This window comes from Peromyscus californicus, unplaced genomic scaffold (assembly GCF_007827085.1).
Source record: "Peromyscus californicus insignis strain IS unplaced genomic scaffold, ASM782708v3 Scaffold_22__1_contigs__length_63687245, whole genome shotgun sequence".
In the NCBI taxonomy this organism is placed as follows: domain Eukaryota; kingdom Metazoa; phylum Chordata; class Mammalia; order Rodentia; family Cricetidae; genus Peromyscus; species Peromyscus californicus.
This window is the reverse complement of record NW_026294525.1, coordinates 40,743,106-40,762,790: the sequence shown is the minus strand read 5'-3', so window position 1 is coordinate 40,762,790 and position 19,685 is coordinate 40,743,106. Positions and strand designations below refer to the sequence as shown.

Below are 19,685 nucleotides of genomic sequence, written 5' to 3'. Positions count from 1 at the left end.
CAATGAATCAGTGAGATCACAGATACTTATTTACTAGAATGAAAACTCAAGACATTGTCGGTATTCCTGCCGACAATGCAAACATTGAGGGGGCATTACACAAAAAGGACCAAGGAAACTGAAGTTTAAGGTGGTTAAGGAATCCCCTCACATTGTGGATTCGGTTGTACTAGGAGCACAAGAGGAATCCCCTCACATTGTGGATTTGGTTGTACTAGGAGCACAAGAGGAATCCCCTCACATTGTGGATGTGGTTGGACTAGGAGCACAAGAGGAATCCCCTCACATTGTGGATTCAGTTGTACCAGGAGCACAAGTCTAATATCTTTTCTAGACTTGAAAATAGGTAGAAGACAAAGTTTTGTTAATTCGTGGAAATTTTATCCCACCTTAAAAAAAAAAAAAAAAAAAAAAAAAAAAAGACTCTTTCCATTAGTGAACTGATGCCATCGCTAATGATTTGGCTTTTAGAATTTAGAGTTTAGTTTGTGGTGAACCCCAAACAGAGCATAACCCTGTAAACGAATGTATGAGTGAATGAATAGTTTCCCAAGACATGGTCTGATAAGATGAAATAAAGAAGGTTTTGGAGGATCTGGGGGCCACTAGAACAGAAAGATGCATATCAATGAAGGAAGTCAAGAAAGAGGGTACAGTATGCAGTTGGTCTGGGAAAATCTGATCAAGAAGAACTCTTAAAAATTGTGATAAAGGTGCTCGCTTCGGCAGCACATATACTAAAATTGGAACGATACAGAGAAGATTAGCATGGCCCCTGCGCAAGGATGACACGCAAATTCGTGAAGCGTTCCATATTTTTACAGAATGGGAAAAGATCTTCACCAACCCCACATCTGACAGAGGACTGATATCCAGAATATATAAGGAATTCAAGAAATTAGACATCAAAATGCCCAACAGTCCAATTAAGAAATGGGCTATAGAGCTAAACAGAGAATTCTCAACAGAGGAAACTCAAATGGCCGAAAGACATTTAAGGAACTGCTCAACATCCCTAATCATCAGGGAAATGCAAATCAAAACAACTCTGAGATACCACCTTACGCCTGTCAGAATGGCTAAGATCAAAAACACTGAAGACACCTTATGCTGGAGAGGATGTGGAGCTAGGGGAACTCTCCTCCACTGCTGGTGGGAATGCAAGCTTGTACAACCACTTTGGAAATCAATATGGCGCTTTCTTAGAAAATTGGGAATCCATCTCCCCCAAGATCCAGCTATACCACTCTTGGGCATATACCCAAGAAATGCTCAACCACACCATAAGAGCACTTGTTCAGTTATGTTCATATCAGCATTGTTTGTAATAGCCAGAACATGGAAACAACCCAGATGCCCTTCAACTGAAGAATGGATAAACAAAATGTGGTACATATACACAATGGAATACTACTCAGCAGAGAAAAACAATGGCATCATGAGGTTTGCAGGCAAATGGATGGATCTAGAAAAAATCATCCTGAGTGAGGTAACCCAGACTCAGAAAGACAAACATGGTATGTACTCACTCATAGCAAGATACTAGACATGAAACAAGGATGACTTGTCTGCTACTCACATCACCAGGGAGGCTACCCGGAAAACAGGACCCCAAGAAAGATACAGGGATCACCCAATGACAGAGAAATGGAATGAGATCTACATGAACAGCCTGGACATGAGTGGGGGTAATGAAAGGCGAGGGTTGAGGGAAAGAGAGCTTGGGGGAGCGGGAGATCCCAGCTGGATCAACAACAGAGAGGGAGAACAAGGAATAGGAGACCATGGTAAATAAAGACCACATGAGAATAGGAAGAAGCAAAGTGCTAGAGAGGCCCACAGAAATCCACAAAGATACCCACACAACAGACTGCTGGCGGTGGTCGAGAGACAGCCCGAACTGTCCTACTCTGGTGATGGGATGGCCAAACACCCTAATTGTTGTGCTAGAAACCTCATCCAACTACTGAGGGATCTGGATGCAGAGATCCATGACTAGGCCCCGGGTGGATCTCTGGGAGTCCAATTAGCGAGAATGAGGAGGGTTTATATGAGCGAGAATTGTTGAGACCAAGGTTGGATAAAGCACAGGGACAAATAGCCAAATGAATGGAAACACATGAACTATGAACCAATGGCTGAGGGGTCCCCACTGGATCAGGCCCTCTGAATGGATGAGACAGTTGAATGGCTTGATCTGTTTGGGAGGCATCCAGGCAGTGGGACCAGATCTTGTGCTCATTGCATGAGTTGGCTGTTTGAAACCTGGGGCCTATGCAGGATTGTTTGGCTCGGCCTGGGAGGAGGGGACTAGACCTACCTGGACTGAGTCTACCAGGTTGACCTCAGTCTGTGGGGAAGGCTTTGCCCTGGAGGAGATGGGAATGGGGGGGGGGGGTTGGGGGGAAGGTGAGGGGGACGGGAGGGGGGGAGAACAAGGGAATCCGTGGCTGATATGTAGAACTGAATTGTATTGCAAAATAAATTAATAAAAAAAAAAAAAAAAAATATACCTGTAAGGAAGGCCATAAAATAGGTGGACGTGGCTTGTGAATGTGGTCACAGCTACAAAAAACAAACAAACAAAAAAGCTTTGCAAAGAAGACAGCACAGTGACCCCTGGAACACAGAGTCTCATGGACACAGCAAGTCTGTCTAACTTTTGGTACTTAGTGGGGCTTCTGGATCCATTCTATGTAAATGTTCTGATTTGCATATGTTTATATTTTTGGATAATTGAGACTGTCTTCTGGTGGTGAAGAATTTCTTGCAATATATAACTCTAACTGGCAGAAAAATCTTCAAGCAAACTTGTAAGATGCTAGCTAACAAAGATAGCACAGTGGACTAATATCCATCCAACTGCTAATGGATTCCTCATGGAAAGTCATTGAACTGTCACAACTCCATGATGGAATGGATATATGATCATTGTCCCTATTTTATTGAAGTTCCATTGAAAAAACTAAGACACAGACAAGTGCAGTACATCCCTCAAGTTCACATTGCTATGGATGAGTTACAGCTCATGCAGGTGTCCTGCCCTGCTGTCCACATCCTGACCCATTGTTTCAGAATGCTGTGTGTACCCCCAGGATGCACCTACCCACCTGCCCTTCTCTCTGCTTTACGTTGTCTATCAAGGAAACCTGGATTTCATCTTAAAACGGCTCCTTGATTTTGTTTTTGTTTTATTATTTTATTTTCAAAAACTGATCTAGACTGCAGAACTAACCATCCTTTGGTCTCTCTTTTCTCATCATAACAAAACAACATTTACACAGCAGTTAAAGAAAATCTCCCTTTGCTTCCGGATTTCCCAAAGTTCCATAGGCGAATTGTGAAATTTCATCTCCCCTTTACAAGAATCAGCAGAGGCCTTGATTTATTGAGCAGTAAGTGTAATTTTTGATTTTTTTTGTGCTGTGATTTGTGTCCTCTGATATTCTAGACTCCTAAGTACTTAGAACATGGAGTGGTACTGTGCCTGCTCCAATCAGGCACACTCTGCTTCAAGACTTTTACGTGAGGCCTGAAACCTGAAATAAAAATGAAGAGTTCTTAAGATTTGAAAAAAAAAAAAAAAAAAATTGTGATAAAGATGTTGAAGTGCAGCTCTCCACAGTTGATGGCTTCTGGTGGGGGCAGTGGGGAGGACTCAGTTTTCTTTAAGGGGCTGGCCACTGGGAATTTGACCATGCTCCAGTGACTATATGGGCAGCACAAATTAGACTTGTTTTTTTTTTTTTTTTTTGTTGGCAGGGGTCACAAGGGTTGGGGGTGGACCTGGGAGGACTGGAAAATGTGTGTGATTGGGGTATATTATGTGAAATTCTAAAATAATCAATAAAAATATTACATTAGGGGAACAAATAGAACAAGGATCCATCAGATACTGAACTTCACATTTTAACGAAAGCATGTCTGACACAGTATAAAATGATCACATAGCGTCTCTCCACTTCTTTCACACATTTATTCTCAAACTTATTCTTTTATGAAGCTGGTTAATATTGACCACATTTCCAAATATTTCTTCTGATTTGTTTGACTCAGGTAAGCAAACCTCTCCAGTAATAGTTGTCAAATTTTAGTTAAATACATGAGATCTTTTCCATATTGCCTTTTTCTTACTCCATCTTTTACATCTCTGAGAGACCCAAAGAGATTTCAGTCAAGGTCAGTAGTTATGAAGTTCAGTTGGAGTGTTCCATTGAACCCCTGCTGTCCATGGTCGATGCATAGAAAATATTTGTTCTTGCCTCCCAGGAAGCTATATCTCTCTAGGGGGAAAGTACCCTACATAATATTTAGTGACAATGATACTTAAGTGTTTCATCAGTGAACTTCATGATCTGTTATGAAAATGAAAGGTAGCAGAGCCCAGAGGAAGACACCGACATATATTCTGATGTAACAAGGGCAACAAGAATTTATTTTTCAATTTAGTTCAATTTTTAATTTAGTATAAGGAAAATTTTACTTACGTCTAAAATTGAACTAGTAGGTCTCCAAGGCTGAGTATGTGCATTGTTACTCTTTGTTAAAACCACCAATTATATATAACCTGCTGTGTGAGTGACATATCCTCTTAGATATGGAAACAAATTAATCAGTGCATTCTGGGAAAAGGTGTAGAAGAAAGTAACAAGATGTAGTGAGAAGGATGTAGTGAGTTAAGCTTTATTCTAATTCAGTTCTCAAACCTGTTAACCTTAATTACCGACAGATTTAAGAATACATATGATACCAGATAGTCTAAATCAAAAGCTCTAGGGAGTAGCTGGAACTCTATATTGATTAAGAGCTGTCATCATTGATGGTTATACATAAACAAATTAGGCAAACACTGTCCTCATTCTTCTGGCATAAGATTAATTCTCAGCAAATAGTGTTTGTTTTGTTTTGTTTTGTTTCCTATGTTGGTTCATTCCCCCCTCCTGTATTTCCCCCCCGGCTCTTATATGAAGATTTTAAAAAGACCTCAGGGAGAGCTAATTTGCGGTAAATTCTGTTTGTTGGGCTCTGGGCTGGCACAGGAGGGATGTAATTTTCTGAGACCTCATTTTATTTGTCGTCTCCTTTCTACAATTTAATCAAGTGCAAAGGTGAGAATCTAGTTTGTGGCAGAACAGCACATAAGAAAGAAGAGGCATTAATTTACACTGCCTGACATCAGGAGGGAAAATGATTCTGTTAGCCAAGCTATAAAAAAGTATCTAAAGCCTGGAAAATTCATGAGGTCAATGTTAGGACAGATGGCTGGAGCAGAATGGCTGACCATTCAGCAGCTAAAAATAAAGGATATCTAGGCTGAGGTACGTGTAGCTAGAAGAAAGCCTTCAAATCTTAGTTATACGTTTCAAAAGGAAAGCCCAGGACTTTACAGAGCATCTCACGTGGATTTGCCTTACTCTATAGAAATGACTCAAAGAACAGACTAGTGGCATGCAGTCCCCAGGTGTCCGCTATTGTGAGATCATCAAACAGTGGTTTCCTTTATTGCATTATTTGTGCCTTCTCTCCTTTTCAAGAGAAAATGTCTTTTTATAAGATGTGAATTATTTCAGTATTCTCATAAAAAAGTCATAAGGATGAAGTACATCAAGAAAACTCTAAAATAATATTTGAAAAACTCGTAAGTTCGTATAAAAACAAAAGTTCACATTGGCCTCATACTGTTTTTAATGAGCAAGTTCTGTTACTGATTGTGAATGGAAAATAAGATGGAAGGCGAAATTAACTCACTCAGACATAACACAGTGATTAAATTATATAGAAGTTTATACCATAAATTATAAGAGTTTTCTTTCAATTTATTCTATGAGAGAATTTTAATGAATATGGAAGTATGTATTCCCATATATTAACTGTATAATAGTTAATAAGAAGCATAAAGAACACACATTGTTTTCAAAATCATGCTTATTTTTCAGTTCAATGATTTACATTTTTAAGAATCAATCGGATTTTAAAAGTAAATTCAAATAAAAGTTTTTGAATCGTATGAGTTGCTTGAACAGTGTTTTGAGTATGAAGTACTATAGAAACAGGGCTGCAGAGATGGCTCAGTGGTTAAGAGACCTTCTGTTCTTGCAAAGGACCTGAACTCAGTGCCCAGCATCCACATTGGGCAGTTTATAACTACCTATAATTCTAGGGTTATAAGCCTCTTTTGGGTTCCATGACCACTGGCACACAAACACACACATATACACATACAGTTACACACACACACACACACACACACACACACACACACACACACACACACACACACAAATAAAATATAATAAAATAAAAATACCATTGTATTTTGGGTCATAGAAGGTCAATATTTGGGTTGAGGAGATTCATGTATGTGACAAATGACTGTACTAGATAACTTTTAGGAGGCTTATTTCTAAATTAAGATACTTCTATCTTATCCTAATATCATCCAATTTTATAAACGTCAATGGAAACTGGATTGACTTTATGAAATGACTAAAAACCCATATTCTGGAGTAACATATAAGAAATTTAAATCTGAACATAGGGCAAGATTAACATCTGGAAAATTCAACTTTAGTCATCTCACAATTATGAGTTTTTTCATTCTATCATGTACACACACACTGATACTTGTGGTAATGATTAAGTGAAATAATGCAATAAAGCAATACACAGCTTATAAATGTATATAAAGCAACCGCCTAGCTAAAGGCTCAGTTGAGAAGAGCTGCTAAAGGTGTATGACTGATAACAATTTAATTATTAACTGAGATTTCTTTACTCGTTAAACCTCCTTTAGTGTTTTGTGTGGACACTGTTAGCTGAAAATGAGACATAAAATTTAGAACAAAAGATTGCCCAAGTTTCTAATGTTTGCTAAGTGGAGACAAAGAGCCACCGTCTTGAGAGCCAACGTTACATCTGACAGCAGCCTGACTTCAACCTTCTGAGATGAGACTGGAGAACTGAGATCAAACCTTAGAGGAGGAAAAAACAAACAATGACATGAGAGTTAGGTTTCATGTTTCTGGGAAAGGAAATGAATCATTTATTAGCTGGTGGGAGAACTCATGATATGAGGAGAACTTGGCTCCGGAGTATTTGCTGAGGTCCCCAGGTCTCCAGCCCTCTTGGTTGAGCAGTGAAGAAGCAGCGATAGAAATTTTAATGAGATTAGCAAACCCAAGAGAGAGAATTACAGCTTAATTCCCAGGGAAGATTCTAGTACAGCAGTGAAGTTCCGTGAGTGCTGTGGCCCTAGAAAGGCAGAGAAGTCATGGGGAACAGAAACTCCTAGGTGGATGAGCTTAAAGGCCACCTCAGAGTTTCCAGGCTCTAAGAGGAGTGTGGTGGAGACACCAAAAATGACTGAATAGGATTCAAGCATCAATAAGAGTGGTTTAAACAAACATTAGGCTTCATATATCCTAGGCTGGGCCAGAAGATGAAGCTACATATACTTCAACTCAGTGTTGTGGTTACACTTCAAACAACTGTAGATTGTAGTGTGCAGAACAGAGTAAGTCACACCCCACTAAGGGTTGGTGTAGACACAAGACGTATGTAAACCCAATGCCTTTCCCCTTTCTATCCTTCAGGTTCCTTTTCAAGGGAGAAGTAAAAGTGGTAATGGTAATGTGGGGTGTCCTCATCTATTCACCCTATTGATAGGAAAAGCCAAACACCACCTGACACTGAAATTATAAAGCTGAGGGTAATTAATCAGTCACATATGGTGACAGCATGGGGATGGGAGTGGGCATGGGGAGAACATTGTACGTTTACAGGGCCATGGGCATGCAAGTTTTTATGTATAAAGACATGCAGGTGCCCCTGGGTGCCGAGGAAGGGATGTAATTAGTTTGCTGGAACAATTATGCAGGCAGGCAGAGAATACAGACCTGCTAATGCAGGGTTTTCAGAAGCTGTGCCTGGAACTTACTGTATAGACCAGGCAGGATCCAAAATTATGGCAATTCTCCTGAACCTGCCTCCTGAGTTGTAGGATTATAGACACATGCTACTATACCTAGTGGACCACAGTTTATAACTAGATGATAACCAAGGCTTTTAGGAATGAGCAAAAGCATTTCTACTTGGATGCAAAGCACCCACCTAACAAAGGACAAAATATTTTGAGATGGCAATAAAAAAAATATGAACTTTACTACACAGTCTTTTGTCCAGCCAGTAATGGCTACCTGTGTGACACTTATGTAGAACTCATTATCTCCAGACACTAATCAATGCCTTTGGTGAGAATGACACTTAATAGGGGCTTGAGTATCACTTTCCAATTTGTGTTTTAAATAAGAATTCTTTGGAAAGATCACTAGACTTCTTACTTACCCTGGCTGTCTCCCAAGTTTAATCATCACTATTGTCTTTATGGGAGGTTGAATTCCCACTACATGTCTTCTTCAAGCTCTCAGCCTGAGTATTCTAAGTCACATGATTTCCCCAACTGCTGTTGTTATCTAGGATTCCTAGTCAGATACGGAGTACCCTGTTGGTGTTAGGTTGTGGGGTAAGCTTACCAGGAGAAATGTGTTAATCCAATCCATGCTTTGAGTATCTGTAAAGCAAGAAATTCCCAGTGCTCATTACCTAAAGCAGAAACTCTTGCGAATGGTGTCTACAAGTTTGCAAAAATGTTCGGGTAGGGCCAATGGCCATGGCTTCCAGTGCTAGGATGAATGCCTGCAATGCGATCATTGAACCTCCCCTTGGCTTTATCCTTTATTAGAAATGTTTTGGCTAGAAGACCAAAGGAAACAACTCTCCACAAAGATGAGTATCAGAAATATTACTGTTGTATTCACTTACTTTATTACAAGAAATTTGTCATGTTGCTAAGAACATTGAGAAGTGGATGACTTCATGAATGTCATGGTGTCTGGCAAATGAGAGAGTAAAGAAGAGGAGGGAGAATTTGTCAAAATGCCCAGATGTGACTCCATTCTGTATCTAAGATCACAGTAGACATGCCAAGCTAAGCGGGTACTACTTTAATGACCCAAGGTAAATGGGTTGCTGGGTACTTTTGAGTATAGGTTCAAGTTCTATGAGGTTCTATTCCAAGACTCTGTTAATTTCACTGTCTTCCACTCTACTGGAATATAGTATGAGGCCAAGAAAAGGCATTTTTAAAAAATTAGAATCCCGTGGGCAATTTATAATCATCATAGGCAATCCAGAGACTGGGGATATGAGATGTAGCAACCAAAGTATCTGTAGGTACCAGCAGAATTGTTTATCACTTATAATTTGTACAGATTATCTAGTTTTTGGCTTGGCAGGATTCCTATTCAACATGGACCAAAATTTTAGTAATATTAAGATTTCCAACTGAGTACATTGCCTCCAGAACCTAAAGGAGAAAAAAATAGATGTTGATTTAGTTACTTATCTATTGCTTTGATAAAGCACCATGATCAACACAACTTAGGAAAGAAAGTACTTAATTGGTCTTATGGTTCCAGAAGTTTAGAGTCCATGACGGTAAGGCAAAGACACAGTGGCAAGAACTGCTGAGAGCTCACACCTTGGTCTCAAAGCATGAAGCAGAGAGTGTTCACTGAGCATGCTGCAAGTATTTTGAGTCTCAAAGCCCAACTCCAGTGGCAAACCTCCTCCAAAAAGGTCATACCTCCAAATCCTTCCCAAACAAACCTACCGACTGGGGACTAGGTATTCAAGCATATGAACCTATGGGGGCCATTATCATTCAAACCATCACAGATGCTGAACATGTATTCACTTTATGGGTGCTGAAAATGTCAGTGTCTATTCCTTGACAGTGTCAGGAATGGAATGGCACATGGGTTAACAAGTGAATTTCAAGTATTTAATAGAGGTGAAAGGGCCTTCTTCTACTATGTCTGAGGTAGTGACCCTGCTTTTGTAAGCCTTTTTCTGACTTTTTAAAAAGAAATTATAATATTATTTTCCTTTTTAAAGCAATTTTCTGTAGGGAATGTGTTCAGCAGCATTGCTGCCCGTGGATGCCATGAGTAGCCCAGTTAAGGTGTATCATGTCTCTTTGTCAGTAAAAGCAACTGTGATCAAATGTGTGGTAAATTCATCATATTAGTCAGATTAATAGCAGTAAAATATTTGGAAGTTATTGATTGGGTGAAATTGGCACTTTTAGTCAGGAGGTTATTAGATATATGGGCCTTTATAGAAAAGGACCATATGTTAAAGATTGTAGAAACCCATTGCAGAACATCATACTTTGTCCCCAATCCCAAAATTTAGGAACGGGACAAATTAAATCCAATTGAACTAAAATGGAGAATCAGTCAGGATAATCGCTCCTTCACCCACCAGTTCTTATATAATAAGTTTGAATCCCTGAAGACACTATTTTACATTAAATGAGGCGTGTTAATTATGTTAACATGGAATGGGGGTGGGAGAATCAGCATTTCTCATTCTGTCAAACAAATTTGTGTCAAAGACTTAATTTAATTTTCATTAGGTCAGAATGTCTATGCCTACCATGTGATACTTTAAGGCAAGTGTATTCTGATGACTAAGACAATATTGTTCTGTTTTTATGCTTGCTTATTCTTCTAAGACTGTAGGAAATAATATGTTTAAATTTAGTAAGCACTTCAGATCTACCTGCTAGTGGGATTTCATTTTTGTTTTGTTTTGTTTCCAGACAGGGTTTCTCTGTGTAGCCCTGGCTGTCCTGGAATTCACTTTGTAGACCAAGCTGGCCTCACATCAGAAATCCACCTGCCTCTGTCTCCCAAGTGCTGAGATTAAAGGCTTGTAGCACCACCACATGAATAAAACAAATTTTTTTTTTGTTTTATGTGCATTAGTGTTTGCCTGCATATATATCTGTCTGACGGTGTTGGGTCCCCTGGAACTGAAGTTACAGACAGCTGTGAGCTGCCTTGTGGGTTCTGGGAATTGAACCCATGTTCTCTGGCAGAGCAGCCAGTGCTCTTAACCTCTGAGCCATCTTTCCATCCCCCTTAGACTTACTTAAAGCTGTGGTAATTTACCGGTTGGTACATTTCAGCGGACATCACTGTAAATTGTGAAGTAAATTATAGAGACACAAAAATAGATCAGAGCCCTTTTCCCTTTGATCTATAAATTCTTTCAGGTAAGTTTTAAAGTTCCAGTTAGGCTAGCTTGTGCAGCTTTGCTCTGGTATTTATTTATTTATTTATTTATTTATTTATTTATTTATTTATTTATTTATTTATTTATTTATTTATTTTTGCTGTTTTCCTTTCTCTGTATTTAGGTTTTTAATCTTTATGTTTCTCATTAAAGATTTTTTTTATGGTGGCTGTGCATTGGATATATTTAGTAGAGGTGGTGGGGGAGGGCCCTCTTCCCCTTTGTGATATTTATAAGCTCCTTCCTGAAATCAATATCTTCAAGTTTTCAGGTCTGCCTCATGGTAATCATTGACATATATGTTTAAAGACACTGGGTTTGGATTCACCCCTGTACAGGTGCCACAAGGATGCCAAGGGTTTGTCCTGTAGGATGCCACGGATATTTCCCTCCAACTCTGTGGATTAGGATGTTTGTTGCAAGAGAAGCACTGTCAGTGATGTGGTGCAGGGAAAGAACCCTAGATAGGACTCTCAGACCTAATTAAAACCACCTTCCACAGCAGCCCCACATTTCCTGTTACATAGGTAAACCCTCCCCCTTTCTCCTTTTCACCGCCTTTTTAAAATGAAAAAAAAAAAAAAAAAAAACTCTCTGGCAGTATTTTGGGTTTCTAACCAGGGAATGTTTTATACTTTAACTTTTGTCTCTACACAATCATCTTTTGCACAGATTTTTGGTGCGGTTATAGGGAAATGTTCAGGAACTTGTTAGCCTACATTGTAAGTGGCTGCCCCTTCCTCCAGGGATTCCTAGTTCATCTTCCTGGGTAGAGGTCCACATCCAGAAAAGTCTTAAGTCTATGGGCTTGGGATTGTAAATTAGCTTTTTGGTGTGCTTTTAGCCCAGGGCATATTGGCAGTGGGTTTTGCATCCCAAGATTGGTTGAGTGCCAAATGCTCCTTCCTCTCTCTACCCCCTTTTTGTTTTCATCAGCACCTGGGCCACAGGCCACGGGCCACCATGGATGTGAACCTTGATGCCCTTGGGGGTCAAAAGAAAACAAGCGACAGCAGCAAGGGAAGCGACAGCCCAGGAGCCCAGCAAGGTCACTACCCCTGCATGAACAACACCAGGAATGCCATGCCTGATTCTCTGCAGGATGGTGGTCTCCTTCCTTTCCACAGACCTTACCAAGGGTGTCCTTTGGCTTGTCCCATGTACTCATAATTACAAACAATATCTGTATTATAACCTCAAGTAACTCGTGGCAGTCCCCAGGATAGACACGGTGACCAGAGAGCTCTAGATTGGACCACGGAAAGCAGGGCTGAACTTCTGCTTGGTTAAGGCATTGCCCTTTTCTCTGCTGTAAGAAACGGAAGCCTCGGCGACCACCTGTCAGACAAAGTTCAACCTGATACCGTGTTGACATCATCTTGGAGACAAGAGAATCATAGTATGGAAAGAGAAATGATGATTGACAGAGACAGCGTGCTGCCACACAGTCCACAGCTCAGAGTCCCCAGCAATTAGAGGTTTCTGTTTCAGCTTTTGCCATATCTCAGAACCAGTTACCCCACAGCAGTTACTTTGTGATGATTAGATATTCTTTAGATAACAATGTTTGGAAGGCTATGTAGTCCCCAACACCAGTAATTTGCATTCCTTCCTATTCACCCCATTGGTGAGGTAGAGATTCTCTCTCTGGAGACCTGGCAGTGGCTGAACACATTTAACAGTTGACAGATGAGATCCACAAAAGTTTTGGGATCACATATGCTCACAGGACAAGGCCAAGAACACTGCAGACCATGCAAAGACTTGGAGAGGGTAGAGTGGGTGACCAGAGCTGTGAACAGTAATGAGAGTATCCTGTCCACGAGTTCCCAAAGAGGATAGGATTTTTGCTGTGCTAACTAGGAGCTAAAGCCTGCTACCTAGGGATAAGCAGAATTTATGCCTGCTCCCTGAACTAAGGGTGGCATAACTAGGGTTCCTCCACGGCAGAAGAGTGAAAAGAAAAACATGCTATTAAGTAAATGAAGGCCCTCATCAATTTATTAGAGGTCAGGGCAGCACAGAAAATTTTAATTTTAATTTTTTTTGCCATAGGCCACATGAAGGAACAAGTCCTGTAGATGGTCATGAATTATTTGAAAATGTACAAAGAGAGAATAAATTTTAATGGGGAAGTAAATGGTGTTATTTTGAGTTAAAAGACTGTCAAGACTATGAAGGAAAAATGAAGACCCGTGATTTAAAAAAAAAAAAACCTATTAAAGAACAATGCATTTATGTATTTGAACATATGTGCAAATGTATGACCAGATGAAAGGGAAGCTTTGATAGTACTTGAATGCGCAAGAATTGAAATTTATAGCCAGAACTAGGTTTTCTAGAATTATTGACAACTTAATGACCAAGTAAACAAACCCAAACATATGACAGCCATGAAAACCAAGTACATGATATGTTTAATGTCAGGATTAAATATTTCTAAAACTCTCTTTTAAGTGATAACTATGTTGGTAAATAAGAAAGATAATTTTTCATGAGCCCAGAAGAGTAAAAGCTTACAAAGATCAAGGTGAGTGCTGAAGGCTGCCTCTTTGCTTCTGTTTCTCTCTCTCTCCCCCAACTCTTGAATAAACTTCTGTTTATTCTAGTCTTATTTCAAGTCTAAGGGCCAGGATGAATGACTGTTGCTCTAGTCCAGGTCTGAGTTCAGTGGTAGAGGAAAACTGATGTTGTAAGTCAAAAACAGGCAGAGAGACCGAGCTCTTCCTCACTCCAGCTTTAGTGGGATGGATGAAGGCAGCACATACTGGGAAGGAGGATGTGCTTTACATGCGTCCACAATGTTAGATGTTAATCTCATCCCAAACCACTCTCCTAGCCTGGATGTCACAATCAGAGCACCCTGTGACCCCATCAAGTTGACACATACAATGAACCCTTGCAATTGTCAAATGTCTTAAGTGAGATAATACTGAGATGTGCTCGGTCAGGTCCAACTCAGTTCTGGCAGAATGAGGGTAAAAATAGGTATTTTTAATGTACAGAGAGCAGTAGACTCCATGAATTTTTAAAGTTTATGCTGTAAGGGACACAAGAGGAACTATTTCTGAGGATACGATACATAATAAAGAATTTTGTAAAAACAAAACAAAACAAAAACAACCCATGATTTTATGGATATATATGATCAAATAGATACACATTATGTATGTAGAGTATAGTGTCATTATAAGTGGCCTGATTTTAGGTAGTTAAACAAAAAGTATATGTGTATGGTTAGAAATACTAAATACTACTGGGTGGTGGTGGTGTACACCTTTAATCCCAGCACTTGGGAGGCAGAGCCAGGCAGATCTCTGTGAGTTTGAGGCCAGCCTGGTCTACAGAGCAAGTTCTAGGACAGGCTCCAAAGCTACATGGAGGAACCCTGTCTCAAAAAAAACAATAAAAAAGAAAAGAAATATTAAATACCACAAGCTTTTAATTGATGAATAATTTGTATCTTAATGAAAATATTTATAATGTGAAGTCCACTAGTCAAAAACTGTATTTGACCCTTTCTGTAACATACTCATTGAATTTAACATAAAGTATTATTGGCAGCATTTACTGTTAACAAACTATTTATAATAAGTCATCAGATCTGATAGTTTAAGGTCTTTATTTTTGCTCTAATTTTAATATGAAGCTATTCTTGGTCATTTGCATTTGAAAACAGTTTTTTTTGGGGGGGTAGATTTCCTCATAAAACTTTTCTTCTTAATGGCCTTCTAATAGCTGTCCTTGACATTGGTCTCTATTTCCAGGTAATGCTTCTCATACTCATCTTTTCTATGTGATGTGGAGATTTTCCTGGATCCCCAGTGCTCAAATGAAAAGATGTGCTCATGAGTTTTAATGACATTTGCTTCTTTGCAATATGGATTCCAGTTATGTGTATGTCCCAACACAGTGGCAGTCTATACCAACTAGGCATTCCCTTCTTTAGTGGGGACTTACCTTTTACATGTGGTGTTACTATTGTGTATATTACAGTTTTTAGTCTCTGTCACTAATTCCCCAGAATCCAGCACTGAGCAAAACACTCCATAGATGCTCCGTAAGACATGGGTGACAGGAGACAAGCTGTGCTCAGTAACTGTCCCAGGAGGTGTAGATGAAGGCTTAGTGAGGATGAATGGACTCTGGTCTTTCCTTGTTAGCTAGGCTAATTCATTTTGAGGATCCTTGGCTTCCTTTTCTTTACAATAGACTTAGTAAGGACCACCGTACATCCCAAGGTCACACAAGAAAATTTTCATCGAAGGGCTTAAAAACAGTGCATGTTCAAAATCATTTTGTCAGTCTTCCTGTTATAAAAATCCTCTATGTACATATGTAACAACCATTAAAAAGAACCATGAATTTGAAAGAGAGCAAGGAGGGGTGTGTGAGAGGGGTTGGAGGTAGGAAAGGGAAGGAGGGAAATCATGTAACTATAATTTCGAAGACTAAAGAAAAAGCATTATTGTTAAAAATTGCCACTGCAGAAAGTTTGGAAAACAATAAAACTGGAAGAGAAAAGCAGAAATCATAGCTAGTAACTCTACTAACATAAAGGACTGCTGTTGCAATACATTTCTCTTAAAGTGTTGTCTCCTCATGCATTTTATAAAAGTTGTAGATGCATACGGGTTACAACATTACTTTTTTACTTGCTTTTTAAGGCACATTTTGGATATCATTTTCATGAACTCATTGTACTTATATAACAAAAATATAGTAACATTTTTGTTTTACAAAAGATTTTGTACAGGCTAAATGAATCCATTTAAATACATTTTCATCTGTTTAACTCAATTATAGGATAATATAAGCATTATAATTTGAGGAATAAAAACATTTTGAAGAGATGATTTTTCTTGTTTTTTGCTATTGGGTAGTTTTTTTTTTTAATCCATGCTAAAAAAAATCCTCTAAATGCTTAAAATTTTGCTACTGTGATTTTGATTAATTTTTTTGCTTGATGAAATACTTAACTGGTTTCTTCTCCTATAATGAAAAATAAAGCAGTGGGAAAAAACAAAATGGAGATTAAGTGGGTACAATCATTTTTCCTCTTTTCTCCACAGCAAAGGGAAAAAGATGAAAATTATATTTATTCACAAATAGAGTAAGAGACATTCAAAAAAAATTTTCATTAAATGGATAAGATAAGATACATTGGTAGAAATAAAAATTATATATATAAACAATATATATATACTAGATATATTGAAGTATCAGATCTATATGTCAACTTATTTATCCAGGCCACTTTTTTTTTTTGTTTTTGTTTTTTTCGAGACAGGGTTTCTCTGTGTAGCTTTGCGCCTCTCCTGGAACTCACTTGGTATCCCAGGCTGGCCTTGAACTCACAGAGATCCGCCTGGCTCTGCCTCCCGAGTGCTGGGATTAAAGGCGTGCGCCACCACCGCCCGGCCTATCCAGGCCACTTTTATGAACAATCTCAATCTTCAGCAATGTCTCTTATTTTTACCATTATGCTTTGTTTGGGGTTATATCTACTTAAATTAGAATAGATACTAGAAGTTAACAAGTGTTGAATAAAGTAAGGTGATCAGGAATTGTGCCCGTGACCTTCCTCAGTGTAATTAGAACAGTACTTGGACTAAAAATTGTCTTTGAAGTATCATAAAACAGTTGAGGATTTGGACCCAGTTTAACTCCTGAAGACAACACTGAAACAGTTTATTGCAGAAAGAATGTAAAAATTTCTCCTTTAGGGAGAGACTCATGGTAGGATTAAGGAAGTGTGGTTTTCTGTGACAAAATGCTTTTCTGTACAGATGCTGTAAAATAGTAGCCAAGATGGAACCTGTGTGTGTGTGTGTGTGTGTGTGTGTGTGTGTGTGTGTGTGTGTGTGTGTGTTGGGCCTACTGATTATAAGTGTATTTTTTATTAAACATTGACTCAGTAAGAATGTCTAAGAGTTAACCTTTTTGCCTTTATAACCCACACCATAGGCTGTCTCTAAAAACTTATCCACAGAATGGCTTAAGAGGACCATTGGTGTCCATAACAATATTCTATGATAGCATTGATAAATCAATGTAATTGATAGCTAAACACTTTTCATTTATGTAGTTACTAATGAGCAACATTTAGAGCCATTATTTGCTTGGGTCCAATACAGTAAAATAGGTTATATTAATCCTACTTTGATGTCAAGAGTAGGAAGTTAGCAGAGAACTTCCAAGTTTTGCTTTAAGTCAAAAGACTATAAGAAAGCAATGCAGGATTCATTTTCAGGAATGTCCACTTTTAGATAATCAGACTTGCAATTTCTGTAGATGGGTTGCTAAACAAATGAAAGGACCACATTGGAAGCAAGTACTACTTAATGTAGTTCAGTATCATATACTGGAGTAGTTAGGTACACATGCCAGTGCTGGAAAGCATGGGTTGAAGTCCTCATTTGAAATGGTTTTCTGTCAAAGAGGCACAAATCTGAATTTCTTTTTAAATTTATTTTTATTTTATGTACATTGTTGTTTGGCTTGCATGTATGTCTGTGTGAGGATGTCAGATCTTGGAGTTACAGACAGTTGCTATGTGGATGCTGGGAATTGAACCTGGGTCCTCTGGGAGAGCAGTCAGTGCTCTTAACCAATGAGCCATCTCTCCAGGCCCCAAATCTGAATTTCTTAAGGGGGCTTGGAATAGAAGCTGAAGCCACTTTTAGTGCAAAGAGATGGGTGATCAAATGGAAGATACGATTTTTAAATCAAAAAGTTTTTTATAAGCTATACTGATATATTGTAAATATAACATGAAATCATGTGATATATAGGTATAAAACGGGGTTGTATTGATGGACTTTAAAAAATAGCCCAGGAAGTTCAACAAATGTGTAGCTTTGGAGCCTTTCCTGGAACTCACTCTGGCCTAGGCTGGCCTTGAACTTGATCTGCCTGCCTCTGCCTTCTGAGTGCTGGGATTAAAGGCGTGCACCACCACCACCTGGCTTTAGATTCTTAAATTTATTATTTTGACGTATATGGTACATAGTACATTTTTAAATTTGTGTCAGACTAAAATTTCTTTTTTGAAAGATGAAAGCATATGTATATACACATTATAAAAGTATTCTGAAATGAGAGTATGTGACTTAAAGTGTTCACTCTTAAATTATTGCTCTAAATTATCTTTATGGTGGGACAGCAGTTGTTCTACAGCGTTTACTGATGCTGTATCCCTCAGAGTTATCCTAGGTTTAGGGAAGTAACTCAGAGGAAAAAGGCTTAATCTCCTCCCTGTTGAGAAAAAAAAAACATCATAATAAAGGGGACTCTATTACAAGTCTGCGACTGCCCCCAAGTGTCGGGGTGACATACGTACTGGAGACAGTTGACAATTGTGTGCGAGTGGCTTGAGGTCCGTGAGTCTGTCCAGTTTCATATTAATGAGTCCTTTCCAGGGAAGACTTGTGTCAGATCATGGAGCTATTGAATGCCTACCCGAGGATAAAAGTTGATGCTGTAAGAGTTCGCATTAATTATGACTGTGAATTATAACTAATGCTTGTTACCCACCCAACACACACACACACACACACACACACACACACACACACACACACACACACACACACACACAAGGTCCTGCATTTTCCTGACTTAAGACCCTCATGCAGAGCTATTTGAATGTTAGCATAAGAAAATCCCACCGAGCAGTTGATAACTGGCTTTACAGTCTTATGTTTTTATCTTATTCTGTAGTTGCATCTAATCTTTATTATGAATGGTGGAAGCGGACTTTACCACTTGCTGGCTCACACTTGGTGTCGGTATCAGGTTCTAATTCCCATTTGCTTCGTGAATTTATTTCACACGAATCAGAGGAATGCAAAACCTTCTTAGTGCAACCATGATGGTCATATTAACTTCTCCTCTCCTTTTGGCTGATGTCACCAACTGTCATTGGACATTTTAAAGCTCTCTCATTAGCAGAGAAACTGATCCATCTGTGGTGAGTGGAAGTAGGCCATAAGAATTCTAAAATTATATTATTTTCCCACAAGTGGAAATTGAGTTCTTGGACTTTTGTGAGCTTTTGATGTCTTTGCCCCTATGGTGAAGTGTGGGGATGTGTTGTGTCCGGAAGCAGCTAGGAAAGGAAAAGGGTGAGTGAGGGAAGATGAGCAGTCTCTCACCCCAGTAGCTTGCTCTTCCACGGAGCTTCCAGCAGACCGTGCTGACGCCTGGAGAGCCAACTCCACTTCCGGTGTTGGGAGCAACCTGTTCCTCCTCTGCTCACCTAGTGGAGCTTCTCAGCATGTGGTTCTCATGTGCTCCCATCCATGGTTGGGAATTCTTGACTCAGTGTCCCTAACTGAACAATAACTGGTGTGCTGCTCTTTCAGTTTTGAAGTCTTTTTTTTTAATTGCTTGCTTGCTTCCTTCCTTCCTTTCTTCATCCCTTCCTTCCTTTCTTTTATGAGAATGGTTCCTTCTAGTTCTTGCTAAGTCCTCTCAATTTGTGTAAGATAAGATAAAATAAGAAATAGACTGTCAAAATGATGGAAATTGTAACACACAAGGAT

At 39.1% G+C, this 19,685-nt stretch overlaps 1 protein-coding gene and 1 non-coding gene across 4 annotated transcripts in view; both read left to right on the top strand.

Annotated features, from left to right (window-relative positions):
* Positions 1-19,685, top strand: part of Pkib (cAMP-dependent protein kinase inhibitor beta) — a 101,499-nt gene that overhangs the window by 65,245 nt on the left and 16,569 nt on the right. For 2 of the 3 annotated variants that reach the window (XM_052751308.1, XM_052751309.1), the window contains one exon: positions 12,076-12,187. The exons of the other annotated variant lie outside the window; for it this stretch is intronic. In XM_052751308.1, the coding sequence (XP_052607268.1) occupies positions 12,103-12,187 (85 nt within the window). In that variant the 5' untranslated portion in view covers positions 12,076-12,102. The remainder of the gene's footprint in view (positions 1-12,075; positions 12,188-19,685) is intronic. 3 annotated transcript variants of the gene reach the window in all.
* On the top strand, positions 714-820 carry LOC128118798 (U6 spliceosomal RNA). Its single transcript, XR_008221325.1, has one exon. It is a non-coding gene; the product is annotated as a U6 spliceosomal RNA (small nuclear RNA).